This window comes from Pelophylax lessonae (genome assembly GCF_965119305.1).
Source record: "Pelophylax lessonae genome assembly, chromosome: 3".
Lineage (NCBI taxonomy): Eukaryota > Metazoa > Chordata > Amphibia > Anura > Ranidae > Pelophylax > Pelophylax lessonae.
In genome coordinates this window covers 607,998,381-608,021,611 of record NC_138770.1, presented here as the reverse complement: position 1 = coordinate 608,021,611, position 23,231 = coordinate 607,998,381, and the positions used below count along the sequence as shown (strand labels likewise).

The 23,231-nt window shown below is 45.0% G+C and overlaps 1 protein-coding gene across 4 annotated transcripts in view; it reads right to left on the bottom strand.

Annotated features, from left to right (window-relative positions):
- TP53BP2 (tumor protein p53 binding protein 2) overlaps positions 1–23,231 on the bottom strand; it is a 116,920-nt gene that overhangs the window by 33,546 nt on the left and 60,143 nt on the right. For 2 of the 4 annotated variants that reach the window (XM_082249265.1, XM_082249266.1), the window contains exons 4-10: positions 18,618–18,731; positions 10,727–10,809; positions 10,452–10,553; positions 9,379–9,550; positions 9,105–9,286; positions 7,242–7,406; positions 2,174–2,402 (exon numbers count right to left, since the gene is read on the bottom strand). In XM_082249265.1, coding sequence (XP_082105391.1) covers positions 2,174–2,402; positions 7,242–7,406; positions 9,105–9,286; positions 9,379–9,550; positions 10,452–10,553; positions 10,727–10,809; positions 18,618–18,731 — 1,047 coding nt within the window. The remainder of the gene's footprint in view (positions 1–2,173; positions 2,403–7,241; positions 7,407–9,104; positions 9,287–9,378; positions 9,551–10,451; positions 10,554–10,726; positions 10,810–18,617; positions 18,732–23,231) is intronic. The other 2 variants (XM_082249267.1, XM_082249268.1) reach the window with 2 other exon arrangements.

The window sequence follows — 23,231 nt, the reverse complement described above, 5'->3', positions numbered from 1 at the left end:
AGCATCTACAAACACAGTAATTTATATATATATATATATATACACACACACACACACACATATGCGGTCTACAAGAGGTTATTAGATAGAGTTTGGAAAATTTCAATCACATCTCGATTTCAGAATGTGGAGAGATTATTTTCCATCACTACTTGTCCCTTTGACGCACATACAAACTACGAACACAAACAGCAACAGTATGAACTTCTTCAATCTATTAAAATGTGTTTGTTCCCCCATTGCAAATTCTCCTACTTCCTGCCCTGACCGGAAGTGAAGGGAGTTTCCCCCAATACTTAAACAGACCGCAAATAAAAACCCTACAGAGGTTCTATCCCTGCCCAGCCCAAATTGGAGTTGTGGTTTAAATCCACAAAAACTTTGGTTGATTCAGAGGCAACAATAATCCCTTCTAAAACAAAACATTTATTTTTCCTGGTATCTAGTGGAAACTGGATAAACCCCTGGACAAGGTGTTGCTGCGCATTTTCAGAAATGCAGACAACCCTTTGTATTTTTGTTGTTTTAGGAACCCTTTTTTCAATGGCAAGAAGTAGCTCCTCAAAACAGTAAAGAACGCTTTCTGAACCAGTTTTAATTTCGTCGACTAAAACGTTTTCGTCGACTAAATTAACACAATTTTAGTCGACTAAAATACGACTAAAACAATTCAGATGACTAAAATACGACTAAAACTAAAATAGCATTTTAGTCTTAAGACTATAACTAAAACTAAATCGAAATTTGCTGCCAAAATTAACACTGGTGCATGTTCAAAGCTTAACCAGTTAAGCCCCGGAAGATTTTACCCCCTTCCTGACCAGGGGGTTTTTTGCGATTTTTTACTGCGTGACTTTAACGGACAATTGCGCGGTCGTGCGACACTGTACCTAAACGAATTTCACGTCCTTTTTTTCCCACAAACAGAGCTTTCTTTTGGTGGTATTTGATCACCTGTGCGATTTTTTGATCATGCGCTATAAACAAAAAAAAGAGGGTAAATTTTGCAAAAATAACAATATTTTTCACTTTTTTATATGAAATTCCCCCCAAAAAAAATGTAAAAATCAAAATCTTAACATTTTCGGGCCAATTTGTTTTATGCAAAAAAAAAAAAAAAAAAAATCGCAAAAAGCATATTTTGATTGGTTTGCGCAAAAGTTATCGCGTTTACTAACAAAGGGAAAGATTTTTTTTTTTTTTTTTTTTTAACGAGTAATGGCGGCGATCTGCAATTTTTTTTGCGGTACTGCGACATTGCGGCGGACAGATCGGACCCTTGACTGACATTTTTGACACTTTTGGGGGTACCAGTGACATTACTGCAGTAATCAGTGCTATACATATGCACTGTTACTGTAAAAATGACACTGGCAGGGAAGGGATTAACTGTATTGGAGAGGGAGGGGTTAAGTGTGTCCTAGGGGCGTGATTCTAACTGTGATGGGACAGGTCTCCTACTGTAAAAACAGAGATCAACGGTTCTACATAGTAGAACCGTCTGATCTCCATTTTTACACAGGGGAGAATGACAGGCGGCTTGTTTACATTAGCCATCCGCCTTTCTCCCGCTCTACCGACGATCGTAGTGTGACCGGCGGACATCAGGTCCGCCGGTCACACGCCCGGACTCCTCTGAACAAGCCGAGGCCGGCGCGCTATTGGCTCAAAACCCGGTGACAGGCTAGCGACGTAGATCTACGTCACTCTGCCTGGCCGGGGCTGACTGCCGCAGTAAATATACTGTGCGCAGTCGGCAACCGGTTAATACCATAAATAATAACATATTCGATTTTTCACTCCAGGACCAGCAGTAGTATATAATGAGTTTGGAATTTGTAGAGAAATGCTTAAATAATGAACTACAAATTATAATTGAACTATACCCATTAGATTATAGATGAATTAAATGAGTTTTAGTCGACTAAAATGTAGGACGTTTTAGTCAACTAAATACGACTAAAACTAAAACACTTGCAGAAGACTAAAATGGGACTAAAACTAAATGCCATTTTAGTGTTAAGACTAAGACTAAAACGAAATTGAAATTTGCTGCCAAAATTAACACTGTTCTGGACCTAGAACTGCATTTAATTGGCACATCTGCTACCACTGTCCACAAGTAAAACAGTTGAAGGGGAGGAGGAGTAAAGGTAACTGTTGGATAAATTACCAGATTGCGCCTTGGCCTGAGCAGTCTTCATGTTGGGAAGAGTCTGGGACTTCAGGTTCACATCCAGGACTTGTCCGGGAGTGGTTCCCTCCGAGTAGGCAGGTTTAACCAGCAGTTCAGGTCTGGACGGCATACGTGGCATGGTGGCGGACTGAATGTAAGGACCGACAGCTGCCACTCTGCTGGCGGGAGCCGCTACCTGCTGAGGTAGATTCCCATCAGATGAAATCTAAATCAAAGAGAGGCGGCAAAGCTTTTCAACACAAAACAAGCACACGGCAAAAGACGATTGCAGGAAGAGGCAGCAAAAGAAAAGCACAGTTTCTTTATAGAGAAAACAATGAAATTAGATTATAGTGAACTTCCTGTGAGTACACACTGAACTGTTATTGTACACCCCCAAAAGCAGTAGTATAGTGTTAAACTAGGTTAGCCATCGATAAATGCAGAACATCTGGTGTTTAAATGACACTGTATTGGAGAAACATGCAAGCTTTTGGAAAACATTCTTCTACAACTATTAAAAAAAAAACAAAAAAACATCACATTAGGTGTAAAATTAAAGTGTATTTTTACCCTCCATGTGACGTTCCCCACCCTCGACTTCTCCCTGCACATCATTTACCTAGGGGACATGCACAGTGCTCACTCGGCCTCCTGGAATATGTAAGTCACATATCCAAGGAGACTTTTAGTCATTCATTAAGTAGGAGTGGGGTGGGCCTAGCAGGGCACCATCACGAGGCAATGCAAGGCTGAACCCGAAAGAGCCAGCAGGCCTCTCAATAATGTCACAAGTAAGATGGCGCGTGGGACCAAGCGGTGTCTGGTGACAGAGGTTAGCGGGACAACGCTGGATCTGGTGCCTGGGTGAGCACCCGAACTATGCTTGCAACACCACCTGGTAAGCGGAGTGTATATACACCCACCCCCCGCCGTTTGTTTTCACATACACATACATATATATATATATATATATATATATATATATATATATATATATATATATATATATAAACAAACGGCGTGGGGTGGGTATCTGGTTTTGGGTATAGCTGTTGTAGGCCGTAGTGTAGGTCCTCTTTAAAAAAGTGGTGACTACATTGCATTGTAACATTATAAGCCCATTGCCATCTCTAATGTCACCAAGAGCTATAAAACTCAGCAAACACCGGGTGATCCTTTGAAAAAACTCTTATTTCTAACTGACCATGCTAGGAACAGAAGCAGATCGGTCCCAGCATGATCAGTTTGTGGCCTTTCTTTCATATCCCATCTACAGGACATCATGCTCCTGTAGTCCCAAAGTCAGATTATTGCTACCACACTCCTATTCAAACTGCTGCAGGAAGGAAATAATAAAGGATGACAAACATCACTGTATAGAAATAAGTAAATCCGTGCCACAGATGTGTAATTTATTAAGCTGCAATCACTTGTGATCACAGAAAAAGAATAAATGTGCAAAATGAAATAGGACAGCGCTGATAAAACTGATAAAGTGCTAAACAAAAAGTGCCCGTGCAAGATCAATAAATAAATTCACATAATATAGATACATATCAAAAGTTAAGTCAAAGTCCCATATAATTTATAAAGTCCATAAAATCACACAACGGGATTGGCAGCATTATCACCTGCACCGCCGTCTCCAGCCACAAACACAGGCTGCCATATTTTTTAGGGAGGTGAGATTCTCAACTTTTAGGTGAAAGACACTGGGTGATATTTTCACCATTATAATTTCTGCACTATATTTTTCACTTTGCGGTGAAATTAATGAGTTTGGACTTTTTGTGCAATAAGTGATTTTATGGACTTTGTGAATTATATGGGACTTTGATTTAATGATAACTTTTGATATATGTATTTTTTTATGATTGATTCAATCACCCCTGTATAACCGCCTACAGCCTGAGGACACTTAGTATGAAGCTGGTGGTAGTGGCAAAGTAACTTTTCGAGTCTCTTCCCACCACCCTTCGAAGCTGGGGAAAGAAGAGGATTTGTGGTGTGTGTGGGGGGAGGGGGTATGGTTATATTAACGGTCACATAACCACCAAAAAAAAGGCATTTCCCTGGTTATTTAGCATTGGAAACTAAATAACCTGGTTAATGTGTATTTAAGTCTAAGAGCTGAAATTATTTTAGCTTGCTGTGGCTTTACAAATACTTTAGGTATAGGTGTGCGCAGATGGTGTGCTGGGTGTGCCTGGGTACACTCTAATCACCCCATGCGCATAAGCATTATCACTCTGTGTGCCATCAGGAAGATGGGAAAGATCTCCCTCTTACCGGCCCTGCCATAACAGAGGTGTTTATGCACTTCTTTCACTGTGTCAGTAGGGCAATGTGCCAGGGTCATATATGTCAGGGCTAGGCTTTTAGCAGCTCTCTTCTTAGTGTTCTGGCTGCTCAGCTTTTAGATAATTACTAGCCACTTATTTTTTCCACAGTGACTTACCTGGTTACCATTACTCGCCTCATTAGTTCACCCTACAGCAAGCCCTTTTTGGCTATTTAAACTGCCTTGATCATTCCTTTGGCGTCTTCGCCTTGGTCAACATATCCTGTGTGTCTGTCTCTGCTGTGTTCCTGTTTGACTTTGTCTGGCTGGCATTTCTTCTGGTTCCTAAACCTGATCTTTGGCTTCTGACTACGCCAATTCCTGGCTCCCTGATTCCAGCTTGTCTGAATACCCGTTTTGGCTTCCTTACCCTGGCTTCTGTTTTTGACTACATTCTTGATTTGTATAATTTTACTATTACATTAAAGGTGTGATTTTAATTGCATTTTCTGTCTCTGCCTGGGTCATGGTCCCCGATAATATATATGCGCGTGCGCACACACACGCACGCACACACGTGTATATGAGCTTTAGGGTGCACACCCTAATGCATTAGGCGGTGCACACCTATGACTTTTGGGTCCAGGCTTTATACCTTAAAGAAATTCTCAGAAAGAAATAAAAAAGTGCAGCACCGCAAAGTCTATAGATGTTCTGTCCAGAGAGAATCTGATATGGTGAGATGCTGCTGAAAAGGGATCAATTTGTGTAAAATAAAGCAAACTTGTGATCTATAAATTTCCTGTGTGAAAGCAGAGTTATGTCACATGCACCTCCAGAAGTGCCAGGTACTTCTTTCTGGCACCTGGCAAGGAATGCAACCATAGGGGGGGTAGTTGGTAAAGAAGAAAATGTAAGTAAATATTTGGGATATATGGGGGTTTAGGACAAACCTGTTCCTGAATGGGCAGGAAAGCAAGGGAAATCATTTACTTAAACATTCACATACATGGACACATGCATCAGTAAAAACCTGACAGGAGATCTAACCCCTCTCTCACCATTTAAAACATAAAATGAACCCGAGCCTTTCTTCAGCACCATTACTGCAATATAAAGTTCAATCGCTTTCCCTCCTTACAGCAGCTATAAAATAGGGTGAAGGGGGGATGTCAAAGTACACAAGTTGGGACTTGGCTGGAAAGGTGGTAATGCCCATCTATCACAAGTGGTACAACAAACATTCTAAATGCTTCACTTTTGGGGCAAACAGGCATTCATTTCCTTCCTTTCATTTCATTATATCAAAGCTAAAAGCAGGAACAGACAAAATAATCTTGAATCCCATCAAAAACAAAAGTCCGAAAACAAACTATAAAGACGGGAGGGATAAGCATTTTACTGCAAAAAAATACCAGCTTAGAAGGTAATTACACAATACTGCGGTAATGGGCTTCAGCGGCTCAATGTTCTGATGTGAAATGATCCATTTAAAAGTAATGACAGCTCAGCAGCTTGTAGACCTTTCATCATTAATATGCAAATGACAAGAGTCAGCAGGCTGGTGTGTCATGGACAAGATATTCCGGTTTGATCCTCTTACAATCCCTTCTATAATAAGCCATATAATAAACATTCAATGGACTGGGATGCAGTAACCTACTCTAAGGAACAGCTGTGATCTTTATAATCTGGGCAAGGAGTGTGTACAATTCACCATTAGCCAGTGCTGACCTGCAGTGAAAAATTACATTACTCTGCGCCACACACATTGCATGATCTATGCAATCATATGGTCACTCGTAAGGCAAGGTCTGGCAGGCCATTTCAAAGATACAAAAGCCAAGACCTTTTGCCAAAATAAATTTAAAAAAAAAAGTATTTTTTGCCATCTATGGATTTTTATATGCCCTAGGTAACTGTCCAGCATTGTGCATAGATGATACAGACAGAGGTGAGTACTAGCAGTGTGTGGTCTGGCCTCAATGAAACCCATCTAAATCGACTACTCTATAGCTGTCATGGTTCCATTGGGCTCTTTGCCCAGGTATACATATCTAGGGATGAAATAGCATTATCCCTAGCTTTTTACAATACACATCAACCGGAATTATGGAGATTTATTAATCTGTCATAATTATATAAAAAACAGGTGCAGTTAAGAAAGCACAGGTATTTAGAGGTGCCTGCAGATACATAAATATCTGGCTTTTACATCCAAATGCTGAACCATCCTGATATAGAATGTGCCAAATCTTGCCAGCTCCTTTTTGTCTAACACACCTTTCAACTGACCAGTGAGGCAGATTATCATAGCGATGGGCCCAAGAGAGATGCATATGGGTTAAAGATGGTGGAAAACTACCCAGAAGTGTTGGAGCTTTGTCAAAACGGTCATGAGGTTTGTGCAATAGGAGGGTTTGGAAGATTGCTGCAGATATGTACATAGCTCTAGGTGATTGCTTTATACCTGCTGCAATTTAAGGATCTTTTTAAAAGGATATATATTTTTGGATAGAAGTTAACTTGAGTAGCCTAAAGTATACGAGTCTACCAATAGGATTAAAAATTTAAATGATCTTATTATGGAATAGGAAAAGCATTTGTAATTATGTACGTATATGGGGGCATCTATTTCTCCTTGAGGCATGCACATCCTGTTCTTCCTGCTTTGCAGTGCATTTTGGCTTTAGTCCCAAGGACTAGTGTGCTTGGCACAGCAAGGGTCAGCTATTTTCTACTCACGGAACTCAATTGTTCTGTGTTCAGGAAGTCACTTACTGGTACATTCTCCTTTTGCTGCAGGGCCACTTTCTTCTTCCAGAGACGATCTCGGAGCTCGTTGACGCGTTTGTCCATTGCGGTCACCTCCGAGTTGCGCTTGTTCAGGCTCTCTCTCTGCTGCTGCAGCTTGGCATTCTGCTCCTGGTTCAGCTTGTTCCTCAACTGAATGAAGGCACACAACAAGAGACCCTTAAGACAGCGGACTCTAAAAGACTAACAGGCAAAGCTCTGCATGCTAATCCACAGCCATTGACAAAAACGGTAGGAAAGCCTTGTACAGCTAAAGAGAAAGCTACCTCAGACAGCACACCTAGATCTATGCCGATGGGCACAAAATAAGAGTAAACAAAGGTTTTAAAGCCTGTGCTGACAATATGCAGGCTGCCAATGGTGAACTGCTTGCATGAAAAAAGCTAGTTGCCAGGCCATCAAGCTGAACCAATGGCTTTTTAATGCTTTTGAATTTCATGCGACAGGTTTGCAGATCAGGAATGCTTTCCTCTGACTTCACAAGCATATATTTGGTTCAAGTCTCTGGAAAAAATTGAGGCCAGGCACAGCCAGAGAACAGACTTTTTCAAGAAGAGGCTCCAATTTGGTCAACCAGAACCGTCATTTTTGATATAACAATATTAGTCTATAAAACTGATGGCAGCAATTTTATTTTTCGGATACATGCCGTCTACTACAAACTGCTATTATAATAGCTCGTTTCAATAAAAAAAAAAAAAACACAACCTGACCCGACCTTCAAGCTGAGAGTCTGGTCTTTGATCTTTGGTGTGTGTTACAGGGATGCAAAGAACATCCCTCCAATACATCTGTTTTCTCTACGAGTACTCCTCTAATTTACCTCCTCCTCCCTGTTACAACCTTAAAAGAATAAGTTCACCTTTTGAGAAAAATAAATAAATGCACATTTTTTTTGCAGGTGAAAAAATGTGCATTTACTAGTTCGTTTTTTTTTTTGTGCCTGGAAAGCATGGCACCAGCGATCAGCAGATTGCAGGTCTCCTGTCAGTGTAAGCTGTCTGCCCGAACATCGTACGGACAAGCAGTTTTACACTAAGAGGAAGAATCAATAAACTACCAAACAACAGCACTGTGGTAGTTCATTGAGAATTACAAGCTGACAGCCGCAAAGGATTTTGGTACTTGTAGTTCATTCATTCACAGAACTCTGAATGAATGACACAGCCGTGTGGGCGGAGCGCTAGATTCCAAAAGTGGTGGCGGGTACAGGGAACTTGTAACATGTTCTCGAACGTGAACTTGTCTTTTAAAAGAGAAGTTCGGGATTAGAGAAAAAAAAAAGGAAATCATACCTAGGTAGATGCAGCATTGATCCGATGCTGCATCTGTCCCCCGCTGCCTCTAGACCAAGAACTTGGTGAACAATGGCCAATAATCGCTGTTCTCGGTCTTTAGTGAGCAGAGAGCTTGTGACTGTCAATCACCACCTCTCTGCTCTGCCCCTCCAGTGCTCACTGGAGCACTGTGATGTGGAGAGGGTGGGAGCAGCTGGCTCAGGCTCTCAGCAACACAGAGGCTGAGTCCGCTAACAGTCCAGGCATCTGGGTGGATCCCGACAAAGTCAGGATCAGTCCAGAGCCTGAACCAGCTGACCTTCCACAGAAAGGAATGGAATCCATGGTGCAAATACCTGGGTGGGTGGGGAATACACTAGTTGCTGGGAAGACTCTGAATAAAAAGGATTGTGTGACACTGGGCAGGCCGCATAATAAATAGCACCACGGTTTACATATGCTATGAGCAAAATGATCAGCCTCTTAGGAGGGACTGAAGATAAATATACCAAAAGGGGTCCTTTATGGCAAATCATTCACTTCATTAACTTACCTGCAGCTCTTTGTATAGCCGGTCAAGTTCAGCAACTGCAGACTGGTTGTCATGGTAACCCTCAATGCGCCCGTTCTTTAGCATCTCCAGCTGTCTGTTTAGCTCTTCCACTTTAGCCACAGCTACCATCAGCTCCTTCTGCTTCTGCTGGAAAAGGTTATTCATTTGCTCGATCTCCTCCACTGATGAGTAAGAAGAGAAAATCAAAACATTGCCACCTCTATGGGATACATTTTCTGAAGAAAAAAAACACCACAGAAGTGGGGGGTCTCACTTAATCTGCCATTGCTAAGCCTCTTCTGTTCCACATGACCCTTCAGGGCTCGCACTTTCTTCAGCTTGGCCTCCTGGTTCTCAGCGATCTCCCTCAAGCGTTTTAACTTCTCTTGTTCGCTGGCCTGCTGCTGACGCTGGTCTTGCTGTTTCAGATATTTCAGCCGCTGTTCCTGTAGGAAGCCAGATAAGTCATGTCAAATAATGGCAACCCTAACCCCAAACATCCGCAGTCCCCGCTCGGAATCTAAGGATAGTTTTTTGTATACTTCACATTTCAATATTCTTAGTGGAGTCAGCAGAGTGAATAATGCTGACTCGACGCTATGCTATGAGGCTGAAACGCGTTAGTATCAATGGACATTGTATTTGCTGTTGTGCATCAATTTTAAGAAGCAGAACCGAGTTGCCGGCTTTTTGTTGGATTTATCTATAGTGGACTGGTTGGCCTGAGCACCGGCACTCTGTCTTTACATCACTTATACGGCAGTAGAGCTTGGGTGAGTTTTGTATATATTTGCTGCCAGTAGGGTTGCATTGATACTGATGCCGGGTATTGGTGCGGCTATTAAGCATTTGTATGAGTACTCGTGCAAATGCTCAGATACCTGAAAGCGATACCTTTGTGCGATTTGAGCTCATACAAAATTTCTGGGCTCAAATTGCATGGCAAAGAATCACAAATGCGATTTGAACAGGAATGTAATGAGATTCCTGTCCAAATGCGATTTCTGTGTGAACACAGGCTTGTCATAGCGACTTCAACCTGGGCTCACACAGGAGAAGTGCGGGAAACCACATGCGATTCGGACACAATTTCACTTGTGTTAGTATGGGAGTCTCTGCTTTTTTTTTTTTTTTTTGTTCAGTCCGCTGGGTGGAAAAGAAAAAATTCTAGTGTGTACCAGGCTTTACTAATCTTACTGCTGTAAGCTTAAAATTTCATTGACTAATATGTACTGCATAGAACACTTTAATCTTCTCTACTCCATTTACTGGTGTGTTAGATTACTGTACACATCCTTCTCTACTTAACAAACAATTGTTTCCACTAAATTGTCCCAATGGGTTTACCTTTGTAGCCAGCATCAGCTGTTGGGATTCTATCTGCTGCTGCTGTCGAGCTGCCATCTCCTGAAGTTCAGCTAGAGTCATGTCCATTCTGGGACCATTCACCTGTTAACAGATACCCATATTGCATAAGTCACACGAGTACATGAACATGGAGAAAAAAAAAAAAAAAGGCAGTGACCACAGAAAGTGTGTGTACACACTTGTGTATACAGTATATAGTGTGTATATGTTTCAGCCATGTGTTTTTTGGTTTGTATACACAACATCACACTTACCCCATTTTCCATTAACGTTCTGTCTGCAGGGCTTTTCACGCCATTCCGCTTTAAGTTGGGATCGCTTGCTCTCTGTGCATTAACTGCATTTAAATAAAAAAGAATTAAAGGCCAGAGTAAATTTAGGTTTCCAAAAAAAAAAAAAGCATCAACCCATCCATAAAAATGTCAGCAGGAACCTGCGGTATCAGCCCGGCACGAGGCCTGAAGGAAGTTCTCGCTTTCTGGCGAATGGATAAGCCACTTTTCATGTCTGGTTACATCACTTAGATATAAATCGCATTAACTCATTCCCTTACCAACAAATATTGAAAATCAGAGGATCAACAAAACAGCATGGTTAGATGGCTCACTTTTCTCACCCACAGCAAGTTTTCTATATAGGAGTAGCTCCAGGTAAGTAAAATCAGAGAACTACTAATGCAATCCAGGAGATACAAGACAGAAATCCACTCAAAGAACCTTTAACTTGGTGTACAGCCAGCCCACCTCATTTTCATCTCTCTGGCCTCACTGCTGGTGGCACTGTAGCAACGGCAATGTAGACAATGCACCCGCACAAGTGTGCCAGCAGAAAAATACAAGCAGCCAAGCAAGGCAGCCATTACAGGGAAAGTATGGTGGCAGTACAGAGCCCAGGGCCCAAAGTGACAAGGTGTTAGCAGAGTGCTGTGCATGGATCTCATCAGCTTGATTGATCACATCACTGAGCCTGGGAATTCTGGCCACAAACTGTGTAAAAAGTATATATAGTGTTCCCAGATTACCAGCACACTACACCTTAGATCAGGGGTGTCAAACCCAATTTCACCGAGGGCCGCATCAGCATTATGGTTGCCCTCAAAGTGCCGGTTGTATCTGTAAGACTAGATGTCCAGAGCACCTCACCTTACATCAGATGTCAAGAGCCCCCACTATCAGAAGTGAAAAGTCCCCCACCCTCCCTTACATCACAGTGCACCCTCTTTATCTTGTGCTGCTTCCTGGAAGGAGCTGGGAATGGAGCTGGGAAGCAGAAAGTGCAAGGTCTGGAGGAGAACCAGAGGAGGGCTAGAGTTTGCTGAATGCTGAGACCAGGGGAGGTAGAGATCAGGTGGTGCTGCAGCTGAACAGAGAGGTACAGAATCTGTATGAGGAGTTCTGTTCTCCTCTCTGCTGCTGACTGCTGAGACAAGGTAGGAACAGAGATGAGGGGGTAGCTGCAGGAGAGGTGCGAGGGCCACATGAAATGGCCTGGAGGGCCGCATTCGGCCCCCGGGCCTTGTGTTTGACACACGTGCCTTAGATGAAATAGGATAGGCCTGGACAAGTAGGCATATCCCAATAAGTGCGTTTCAAGAGTTAATTTGCCAAGAGTATTAGACATGCATTGGGATCTACACACACACATCCTCTGCTGTATTTTTTCATTGTCATTTGTTATAAAAACACAATCCTCAGCTTCAGTTCACATGTATAGCTGAATAAACCCGTCTGCACGGCTCATTGAGAGTCAGAGGTTTATGTATAAACTAAAAAAATAATAAACACGTGAAATTAATCATAGGAGGCAGAGAAGAGGCGCTAAGCACAATCCATAACCAAACAAATCTTCTCTTCATCGCGACAATACATGCTATACAATTCAGTCTACAGAGAATTGTATTATTTCCAATTACCAGAAGAAAAACAGGAAGGCGAGAGAAGACTGATGATAGGTATATGGGTGTTACAGCACAATCAGGAGGATGCTGCCTCAACATCCATCATGGTACACTGGGGGGAATTTACTAAAATTGGTGCATGCAGACTCTGGTGCAGCTGTGCCCAGTAACCAATCAGCTTTCAGGTTATAGGCCCCATTCATATCTGGGCAGATATTTGGGGGAGAGCTGCTGCTTTGCCAGGAAACATGTAACAAAAGGCTTCTAAAACATTCATGCTTTCCTATTGAAGACTATGGGGCCAATCTGCCTAAATGAGGATTATGGATTACAGCTAGTGAAAACCCCAAATTCAGGATCTCAGACAATTAGATTACATAAAAAAAAAAAAAAAAAATGGGATTTTTGAGTTACTGTAAAATCCATTTCCCTGATGTTCATTGATGGACACAGCTCCTGGTATTCATAACCATTGGGTTATACTGCCCCCTACAGGAGTAGGACACTAGGCAGAAAATAATTCTGGTTACACCCATGGGCAGTCCCAGGGAGGGGGGGCAGGGACAACTCCCTCCCTCGGCTATAGCCACTCTGTAACAAGCAGTGTCAGGAGAATAATAACTCCACAGAGGGGTGGGTGCATCAATGATCATCAGAGAAATGGATTTTATGGCAAGTCAAAAATCCCATTTTCTCCTTCGTTCATTGACGGACACCGATCCTGGTATTCATAGCTATTGGGAGGTCCCAAAGCAGTGTTAAACATGAGGGGTGGGAACAACCAAAAAATTCCCCAACGCTAAACATTAGCCAACCAGGCAACAGGGGCTCAACCAAACAACCGTAGCCCACCTTAAAAAAAAAAAATAAATACACCCTCAAAGAGGATCAGGTCCTCTTAAACAGCAACCTGCAAAACCTTATGGCCAAGAGGAAGCATCCGCGGATGCCAACACATGCACTTTATAAAAACTTAAGTGTTATAAAAAGAGTGCACCGACGACCATTTGGCCGCCTTGCAAACCTGGGTCACTGACACCTGATGACGGAAGGCCCAGGAGGCACCAAGCACCCTAGTAGAATGCTCCTTGACAGGGAAAGGCAGACCCTAACCCCTGATGGAATAGGCCTGAACCACCGGCTGTCTGATCCACCAAGAAATGGTAGCAGGGGAAGTGGACAACCCTTTTCGAGGTCCATCCATGAGCACAAATAGAGAGTCTGACTTCCTGAAAGACTCAATAGCTGCCAGGTACACCCTAATTGCCTGGACCACATCCAAGGCATGCAAGGCAATTTCCTTCGGATGTTTAGACCTGGGACACAGGGAAGGCAACACAATATCTTCATTCAAATGAAAGTCAGAGACAACCTTTGGAAGGAACGACACAGGGGCGAAGAACCACCTTATCCCTGTGAATCACCAGGTAAGGTGAACGACAGAATAACACTGCCAGTTCTGATACCCTGCACACAGAAGTGATAGCCACTAAAAAGGACACCTTCTGGGACAATGTAAGCAGGGGAATCTCCCGAATATTTTCAAAAGGAGGCTTCTTTAGAGCTGAAAGCACCAAATTAAGATCCCAAGCACTGGAGGAACCAAATGTCGGACACCCTGACGAAAGAGATACACCAGGGAATGTGTGGCCAAAGGTCATTGGAAGAAGACTGCCAAATCCGACACCTAGCCCTTGATGGTACTCAAAGCCAATTTCTATTGAAGGAAGGTTAAGATCCGAGCCACCTAGAAGGAGCCAGGAGGAACCCCAAGAGACTCACACCACGCAATGTACGTCTTCCACTAAGTAGATTTCATACATGGTAGTAATCACTGACTCAGATAAACCCCAATCCTTCAGCACCTGGCGTTCAACAGCCAAGCTGTCAATGCCAGTGACTGTAAAGCAGGATGAAAGATCGGTCCTTGGGACAGAAGATCCTCCCCGAGAGGAAGCTTCCAAGGAAGGTCGGCGACCAGTCGCACCAGATTGGCGTACCAAGACCGGCGGGGTAAGCCCAGAGCCACTAAGATGACTTGAACCTGTGTAGAAGTCTGGGCAGAAGCTTGAGAGGAAGGAAGGCGTAAATCAGTCGATACTGACCCCACGGAACCACCAGTGTGTCTGTGGCGTCCGCCAGAGGATCCCTTAACTAAGCCACAAACCTATGCACCTTTCTGTTGAGCCAAGACGCCAACAGATCCACCTCGGGGGTGCCCCACTGGAGACAGTGTCTGATCACTCGGAGTTCCAAAACATTAAATCGGTAGTCTGGATTCTTCCAGCATCCAGATCCCCTGAAAATGCTTGAATGCACAATGCTTGCCGAGGACGCCTCCCCGATCGGACAGGCAGGCATCCGTAGTGACCACTGTCTAATACGGGGGGGGGGGGGGGATATTTCCCAGCCAAAGCACCGGAGAACGAAGCCACCATATCAAGGTCTCCCTCGTTCCTCAGCCGGATCTGATTTTACAAAGACTGGGGAGTCTTGTCTCATTTGGTCAGAATCTCCCTTTGCAGGGACCTCGTATGGAACTGTGCAAACGGAACCGCCTTGAAGGTAACAACCATCAGGCCCAGCACCAGCATGCAAGTCTGGAGGGACGACCATCTGTTGGACAGCAGGAGGCGAATTTTAGCCTGCAATTATTGGAGTTTGACCAGAGAAAGTAGCACTCTGTCTAGACTCAGGCCCAGATAGTCCAGCTTCATGGATGGAACAAGAGCAGACTTCTGAAGGTTTGGAATCCAGCCTAACTCTCGCAGAGTTCGTATTGTGATCTCCAGGTTGTCCCCCAGTGCAGAGGGAGACTCCGCTCGCAGAAGGAGGTCGTCCAGGTAACCCAGTACCACGATCCCCCGTTGGCATAGCAAGGCTAGCACCGGAGCCAACACAAAGACCCGAGGAGCGTAGGCAAGACCAAGAGGTAACGCCACAAATGGATAATGCTCCTCTCCCACAGCAAAGTGAAGAAAACACTGGTGAATGGCACATACCGGAATGTGAAGATAGCCACACAAAGCAGTTTAGCGCCTTGAGGTCCAGGATTGGACGCGCTTTGCCTTCCTTCGTGGGGACTGGGAACAGGTTTGAGTAAAAAGCCTGAAAACGTTCCGAAGTCGGAACTGGGACAATCACCCCTTGAAGAAACAGGTCTTGTACCACCCCAAACAGACCCTGTAACCGGTCTGGGGACAGACGCAGGTTGGAAGGAAAAAACCTTGCCGGGGGACAAGAGCAAAACTCGATCTTGTAGCCGGACCAAATTACTTTGTGGACCCACTTGTCTTGTACCAGGGAAGTCTACGGGTGCGGAAACAAGCGAAGACATCCCCCCACCCCAGATACGGGTGAGGGCGCACCTTCATGCAGAAGGAGCCTTGTCCGTGGGTCTGGAGAAGCCTGCAAAACCAGGTTCATTTGGATCCACCAGAGGAGGCCCTGAAAAGCTTTGAGCCCTTGTCAGTTGACCCTGGGGGATGAAAAAAAAAAAAAAACATATGATGCCCTAAGTAGCCTGCAGAAGAAACATTCTCTTTCCCCCTGTGAGACCTTTAATGATGTCATCCAGGGTAGCTCCAAACAGACGATCTCCTTGAAAGGGAAGATCAGTCAGGGCCTTTTTTGAAGTCTAATCCGCAGGCCAGCATTTGAGCCAAAAGACATGCCGAAGGACCACTGCATCTAAAGAGGCATCACAGAAACTGCAGCCCCTGGACCAGCTGGTCCACCAGCTCGGCAAAGGCAGTAGGGAGCTGTTCTCCCTCCAGGTCACAGCGTAGGAGCTTAGCCCACTCTGTCAGTTTGTGACACCAGGCATGGTAAATAACAGCCTCATTGCCGAACCAGCTAAGGTGTACATAGTGCGGGCCGCAGCTTCCGCCTACCGTTTAGCTGGGTCCGTAAAGGCTGGGGGGACCACCACCGGTGGCACAGTCCACTTCTTAAGAAGGGACTCCTCACAGGGGTAACGCCTAGTAAAACGCTTAGGAACCTCATGGAGACGCTTTGGTCATCCCCACTCTGTAGCGACAATTCTGTCAAAATAGGCGGGGAAAGGAAACACCTTTGCCGCTCTGGATGGCTACCTGCACCTCCGTCGCAGCTTTAGCTGTGTCCTCCATCTTCAGGGTCTCACGAACAGATACAATCATTGCATTCACCAGCGCCTTTTCTTGTGCTGTCGCAGACATGGAGGAATCATCCTCACTATCAGAGGATTCCAGGCAGGTGGTCACAGACCCAGAAGGTATGACCCACATCTGCCAAATCAGATTCAGGATCTGATGAGACAGATGAGGCAGGGGAAGGTGGGGGGTGCTTTCTGCTAGCCCGTCCCCTACAAGCCACCACCACCCAGGACACAAGGGATTCCAGGACCGCCGTCAGTGCATGGATGGATGGTTTGTGACCCAGAGGGCCCCACAGCCTCAGAGAGGGGGGATCAGGTGGAGAAACGTGCTTCAAAGACTCCATAAGTCACCAGGGGGACCCCCAAAAATGTCTAACACACTGTTAAGGGACAACCCCTCCCGACCCCCCATTGCCAGTTAGAGCCCTGCCCCTATCCCAGGAAAGTGGCCAGACTACCCAAAAAAAAAAATACATCCCCTGCGTATGTGAATGGGCGGGAGGCAGGATAAGGGACTAGGCAAGGAGGGGAACTCGGGTGTCCGACCGTTCCAAGGAGGGGCCCATAATCACCCCAAAACCCTCCAGAGGGACAGCTACTCACCATACCAGAAACCAGGTGGTTTCTGCTCCAGACAGATCCTCATTTCCATCGAAATGAGGGGGCTGTCAGCCAGGAGGAACGCTGTAACTCAGACCGAGGCCAAGTCATATGCGACCTCGCGAGACGTTTAACTCACAGGGCTAGCCCCTGTTCAGTGGGGCTATTTTGCAGCCGACCTAGCGCAGAGCTGAGGCCTGTGCGCGCTCGCTGGCCAGACTGGGGGTGACCACTGGATCTAGATTATCCAGCCTGTCGCCCAGTCTGGCAGTTGATAGTAGATCTCACAAAAAAAAAAATCCAGGAGGAAAAAAAAATTTCTATCTAAAAAAGTTTGCCAGGACCAAAGATCCAAGCAAGGAACTAGGTCCCTACTCCTGACTAGGCAGAAAAAAAAAAAAAACTATGGCCGAGAGTGATTATAGCAGAGAGAGGGGGGTATACCCCCTGGGACTGCCCATGGGTGTAGCCAGATGTTTTTTTTTGCCTAGTGTCCTACTCCTGCTTCGGGCAGCATAACCCAATGGTCAAGAATGACAGGGGCTGTATCCGTCAATGAACGGAAGGGAAAAACAGATTTACCCAATCACACAAACAAAGTGGATGGAGTCCTCCCTGCTGTGCAACTGTATTCGGATGGTGGGACTCTTTTGCTGTCAGAATACACTGATCAGCGGCAGCAGCTGCCGATTTACAAATGTTGTCAAACATTGCCATTCAACAGAAGTCGATCATTAGAGCGATATCGTCAATTTGAACGATTTCTGACAAGCAGGAACAGCCATAAATGAATTGAAATGTGTCTGGTCCCTGCTGAACCAGCCAAATTTCAATACATCTATGGCCAGCTTAAAGTGTTACTAAACCCAGGACTCTCCGTTCACTATATCTGGTCTCCCACAGTACAAAGAACATGGAAATGCATAAAATTGCTAAATACCTTTTCTCAACAGCAGTATATAGCAGTCTTTTAACTTCTATCAGTATCTGGTTAAAGCTTGTAGGAAGAGTTTTCATTCTACTCTGACTATCCTATGAGGCTGCAGGGCCCCTGACCCTATCTGGATAGTGCAGATCGGTCATGTGCTGATCACATACACCCGCTTAAGAAAAAAAAACTCTAGCAATACACACAAAACTAAATATGTGCAGGGTGCCTCCGAAGGCTTTGTACTATTAGGAAATGGATTGGGGACTGTGGAAGAAAGGGGGGGGGGGATCAAAAAAGACAGGATCAAACAGCCTTTTTACACAATGCAGAGGATTAACTCCTTAGGTTCCACAGTGAGAAAACCAAGCATGCTTTCCTGCATGTACAGACTGATTTTACTGTTATGAGTTTAGTAACACTTTAAAACAAAGGTTAAGAATCAAAACAGTTTCCTAAAATCATTGCAATGTATATAGATCACAAATAGAGAATTGTGGACTCTCTGAACAAAAACTATGACTGACAGTTGACCTCTATTCAAGAAATACAGTTAAACCAGCAAAAAAGTGTTGAACCTACCTGATCCTCTAGATGGTGGGCGCTCATGGCGCAGAAAGAAGCGGGCTTCATTCCACTGCATCCCATATTTCTGCAGAACATCGTACATCCGTTCATTGTCTGCTACAGGACGTTCTGAAATGTGAAATTAGGATTGCGGTTAGATAAATCTAAAATAGGTATGTGATTAGCCCTGAGAAAAAAAACAGGATATTTCCGAAAAAATATATTTAATTTAATCTGTTGTGCTGCAGTTCTCCGTTGTAAGGAGAGTGAAAAGTGATATCAAAATGAGCTAATTAGTCAGCTGTCCAGTCCAGGCTAGGGGAGGGACAAGATCCGTATGTTACTGAATTGCAGCAGAGAAAAAAATCAAGTCTCCTACCCGGCCAGACATAGCGGTACTGTGTGATGTGTGACGCAGCTGTGAAAATATAGGGACTAGATAAGACTATAATACAAATCCTTTGGCAGGTAAAAGAGCTGCGTTATATGCATCTAATCTGTGTGTTTTGCTGTTTGCCTAGCTATCTTTAAATCACATCTAGATGAAAATAGTTTCCAAAAATCATAAAAATTCCTGATCCGTGTCAGAAAAAAATTTCCACTGTGTCATAGAAAGTCAGCAAAATGTTTATTTCAAAGTAGGAGTTCTGCTTTAAAAATGGCTATGGCCCATAAAAACAATGGAAGATATAAATAAGCTGGAGAATATAAATACAAAGAGGCAGGAGACCTGGGTAACTGACACGTCATTCCTAAACTCAATTTACTTTTGGCACAATGAAATAAAAGCTGAAAAGGAAGCGGCTCTGCCAGGCAGTTCTCACGTTCTCCCAATGAATAATGGGAAATGTGCCCGCTGAGCACTGGTCCTTGTCCTGCCAGTGGCTGATGCAGGAGGACAAAGAGCCATTCTTCTGAGCTCCGCACACAGAACAAACAGCACTGCACATCTATCATCCGTACATGCTACACACCACTGCACTTCCCAGTCATCCCACACATAGTCCCTGTATATGTCACAGATGTTCCAACTGATGGCCCAGGCCTGGATTGCTTTCCACCCTTTACTCAACTAGACAGTATAAACCATACAGGTTATGGTAATCCAAGCATGGCATAGCACAGTAAAGCCTTCCTAAAATAGAAAGTATTCACGTCTCATTCCATCACATATCCCAAAACTTAAAAAAAGATTATTAGACATTTTAGAACACTGGATGAAGCCATGCAAATCATTCCTTTATCCCATTCATGCACAGAACTCTAGATGCCAGCTACAACTGATAAAGTATACTATGCAATAGAGATGTGCCGGTTTTCGGTAATGCGATAAATCGCGGTATTGAATAAGCACGGTATTGTTATCATAGGCAGTTTAAAATACCGTTTGTTTTTCATTAAATAAAAGTATCTAAACCAGGAGTTCCCAAACGTGAGCTGCATTTCAGTGGGTCACCGGCGGGCCTCCCGCATTATGCCTGCGGTTGTACTTGTCAGCCGTCAGTGAACCCGTCAGCCAAGAACTGAGCGGCACGCAGCTACTTCCATCCTGCAAAGTTTGGCTCCTCCTGTCACAGGCGAAGTCAGTAATATTGCCTATGACAGGAGAAGCCATGATGACGCGATTGGCTGAACAGCGCACCACTGCACTCTGACACCTGCAGCTATCCTGTCAGTCGGAGTCCCCTGCCTGGAGTCAATCCTTCCACGTGCTGAGGAGAGGTGGGGATGGATGGGACCAGCATGTGAAGAACACACAGGTAACCTAAGATGGGTCACCCTGTACCCTTCAACACCTCTACCTAGGTAGCCAAGCCACCTCCTGTTCATGCCATGCCTCCTTCATCATGCCATGTCTCTTCATGCGGCATGGCATTAAGGAGGAGACAAGGCATGAAGGAGGAGGCATGACATGAAAAAGGAGACAAGGCATGAAGGAGGCATGGCATTATGCCCCCTTAATGACCAGGCCATCAGATCGGAGCTTAGCGCCAGGACCAGTCACCACTAGGTAGGCCAGACACTGCTTGATGGCTTATTTTAGGCCTGGTTCACGTGTATGCGGGTTGGCGACCCACATTTGCAGAGGCATAGCAGCCCAATGATTCGAATGGGCTGCTATGCCTGCGTTTTCAGCTGAAAAAAGGTGTATGCAGAATTTTAAAAAATGCAGTGGCCGTGAAATCCATCCCGCTTTTGCACCATGCGAATTACCTGCAGTTCCTGCAAACGCAAACTGCGTTTTTAAATGCTGGGCCCACGTATATAAAAAACGCAGAAAGCTTGCCAGTCCAGGAACTGCAGGTAAGTCGCATGGTGCAAAAGCGGGATGATTTCACGGCCACTGCATTTTTTTTAAATGCTGCATGCACCTTTTTTCTGTGGTAAACGAGGGCATTGCAGGCAGCCCATTCAAATCAATCAGCTGCTATGCCTGTGAAAATGTGGGCCGCCAACCCGCATACACGTGACCCAGGCCTAAAGCAATAGTAAGGTAATTTATAAACAAAAACTCTGGTCCTCCTGCAGGTTTAACCACTTCTGGACCACAAGGATTTGCCCCCTTAATGTTCAATCTTTATTTCTCATATAATTGAATACCGTGGCAAATCCTTAATTAATGAATCGCAGCATGGAAATCTGATACCGTCACATGCCTACTACGCAAATATACTGTGTAATAAAATTATAGAATGCTGATCGGAGTAGAGAGCAGACTGCGGCGGGGAGATGAGCTCTGCAGCCCCTTTCCTTTTACTGCCCAATTACAGGGTGGGGAGAAATTAAAGCAGAGCTCCACCCAAAAGGGGAGGGTCAGCTTGTTTACACCCAGCCCCCCTCCACTGCAACATTTGTCACTTTTTTTTTTGGGGGGGGGGGGGGGGGACTGGGAGTGGGTACCTAGTTTTGACAGGTACCTGCTATCACTTCCAGTTAAGACCACCGAATGGTGATCTACGATACATCCTTTCCCCTGCGGTCATCTGGGACCGGTGTGTCCCAAAAGACGTTGGGATCATTCAGAAAGCGCAGTTTTATCTGTGATGCCTCTTTGGAAGCGGCTCGGCTCTCGGTTTCGGCAGTGGTCCTTCGACCTGTCTTTTTGGCTTAAATACTGGTCTGCAGAAAAAGACCTTGACTGATGACCCCTTTCAAGGGGATCGACTGTTTGGAGCTACCCTGGATGACATCATTAAAGGTCTCACAGGGGGAAAAAAGTACTTTTCTTTCGCAGGCTACTAAGGGCAAGGAACCTCAGTCGGCAGGTGTTGGACCAAGGGAAGCGATCCCTTCATCCGGAGGAGTTTCATCAGTTGTGTCTCCGGTGGGGCATCCCTGAGGTAGATCTGTTGGCGTCTCAGCTCAACAGAAAGGTGCAGAGGTTTGTGGCTTGGTCACAGGATCCTCTGGCTGACACCACAGATGCACTGGTAGCCCAGTGGGGTCTGTATCATCTGCTTTATGCCTTCCCTTCCCTTTAAGCTTCTGTCAAGACTTCTACGCAGAATCGAGGCAGAAGGGATTCAGGCCATCTTTGTGGCCCTGGACTGGCTTTGCTGGGCTTGGTACGCCGATCTGGTACAGCTGGTCACGGACGTTCCTTGGAAGCTTCCTCTCAGGAAGGATCTGTTGTCCCAAGGTCCAATCTTCCATCCTGCATTACAGTCACTGGCTTTGAAGGCTTGGCTGTTAAACACCAGTGGATAGAGGTTTATGCGAGTCTGTGATTCCAACACTGTTAAAAGATAGGAAATCTACTTCTAGGAAGACGTGCATTGCATGGTGCATTGCATCTCTTGAGGTTCATCCTTTTTGCTTCTCAGAGGGTTTGGATTTTGACCTTCAACAGGGGGTTGAACAGAAATTGACCTTGAGTACCATCAAGGTCCAGGTATCAGCTTTGGCGGTCTTCTTCTTCCAATGACCCTTTGGCCACACACTCCCTGTCGCATACCTTTTTTTCAGGGAGTTGGACATTTGGTTCCTCCAGTGCGGTCTCTGTTGCCTTGGGACCTCAATTTGGTGCTTTCGGTCCTCCAGAAGCCTCCCCTTGAGAATCCTCTGGAGATTCTCTTGCTTACGCGGTCTCAGAAGGTGGCATTTTTGGTGGCTATCATCTCTGCGCGCAGGGTGTCGGAATTGGCGGCCTTATCCTGTGTCATTCACCTTACTTGGTGATTCACAGAGATAAGGTGGTTCTTTGCTCCTGTCCATCGTTCCTCCCAAAGGTTTTTTCTGATTTTCACTTGAATGAAGACATTGTGTTGCCTTCTGTGTCCCAGGCCAAAACATCTGAAGGAAATTGCCTTGCATGTGGTCCGGGCAATTAGGGTGTACCTGGCAGCTACGGAGTCTAATAGAAAGTCAGACTCCCTATTTGTGCTTATGGATTGGCCTCGGAAAGGGTTTTGTGCTTCCTCTGCGACCATTTCCAGATGGATCAGACAGACGGTTATTCAGGCCTATTCCATCAGGGGTCAGGTTCCTCCTTTCCCTGTCAAGGCTTACTCTATTTGGGCACTTAGTGTCTCCTGGGCCTTCCGTTATCAGGCGTCAGTGACGCAGGTTTGCGAGGCGGCCACCGGGACGTCGGTGCACATTTTCACAAAGTTCTAAAAAGTGGATGTG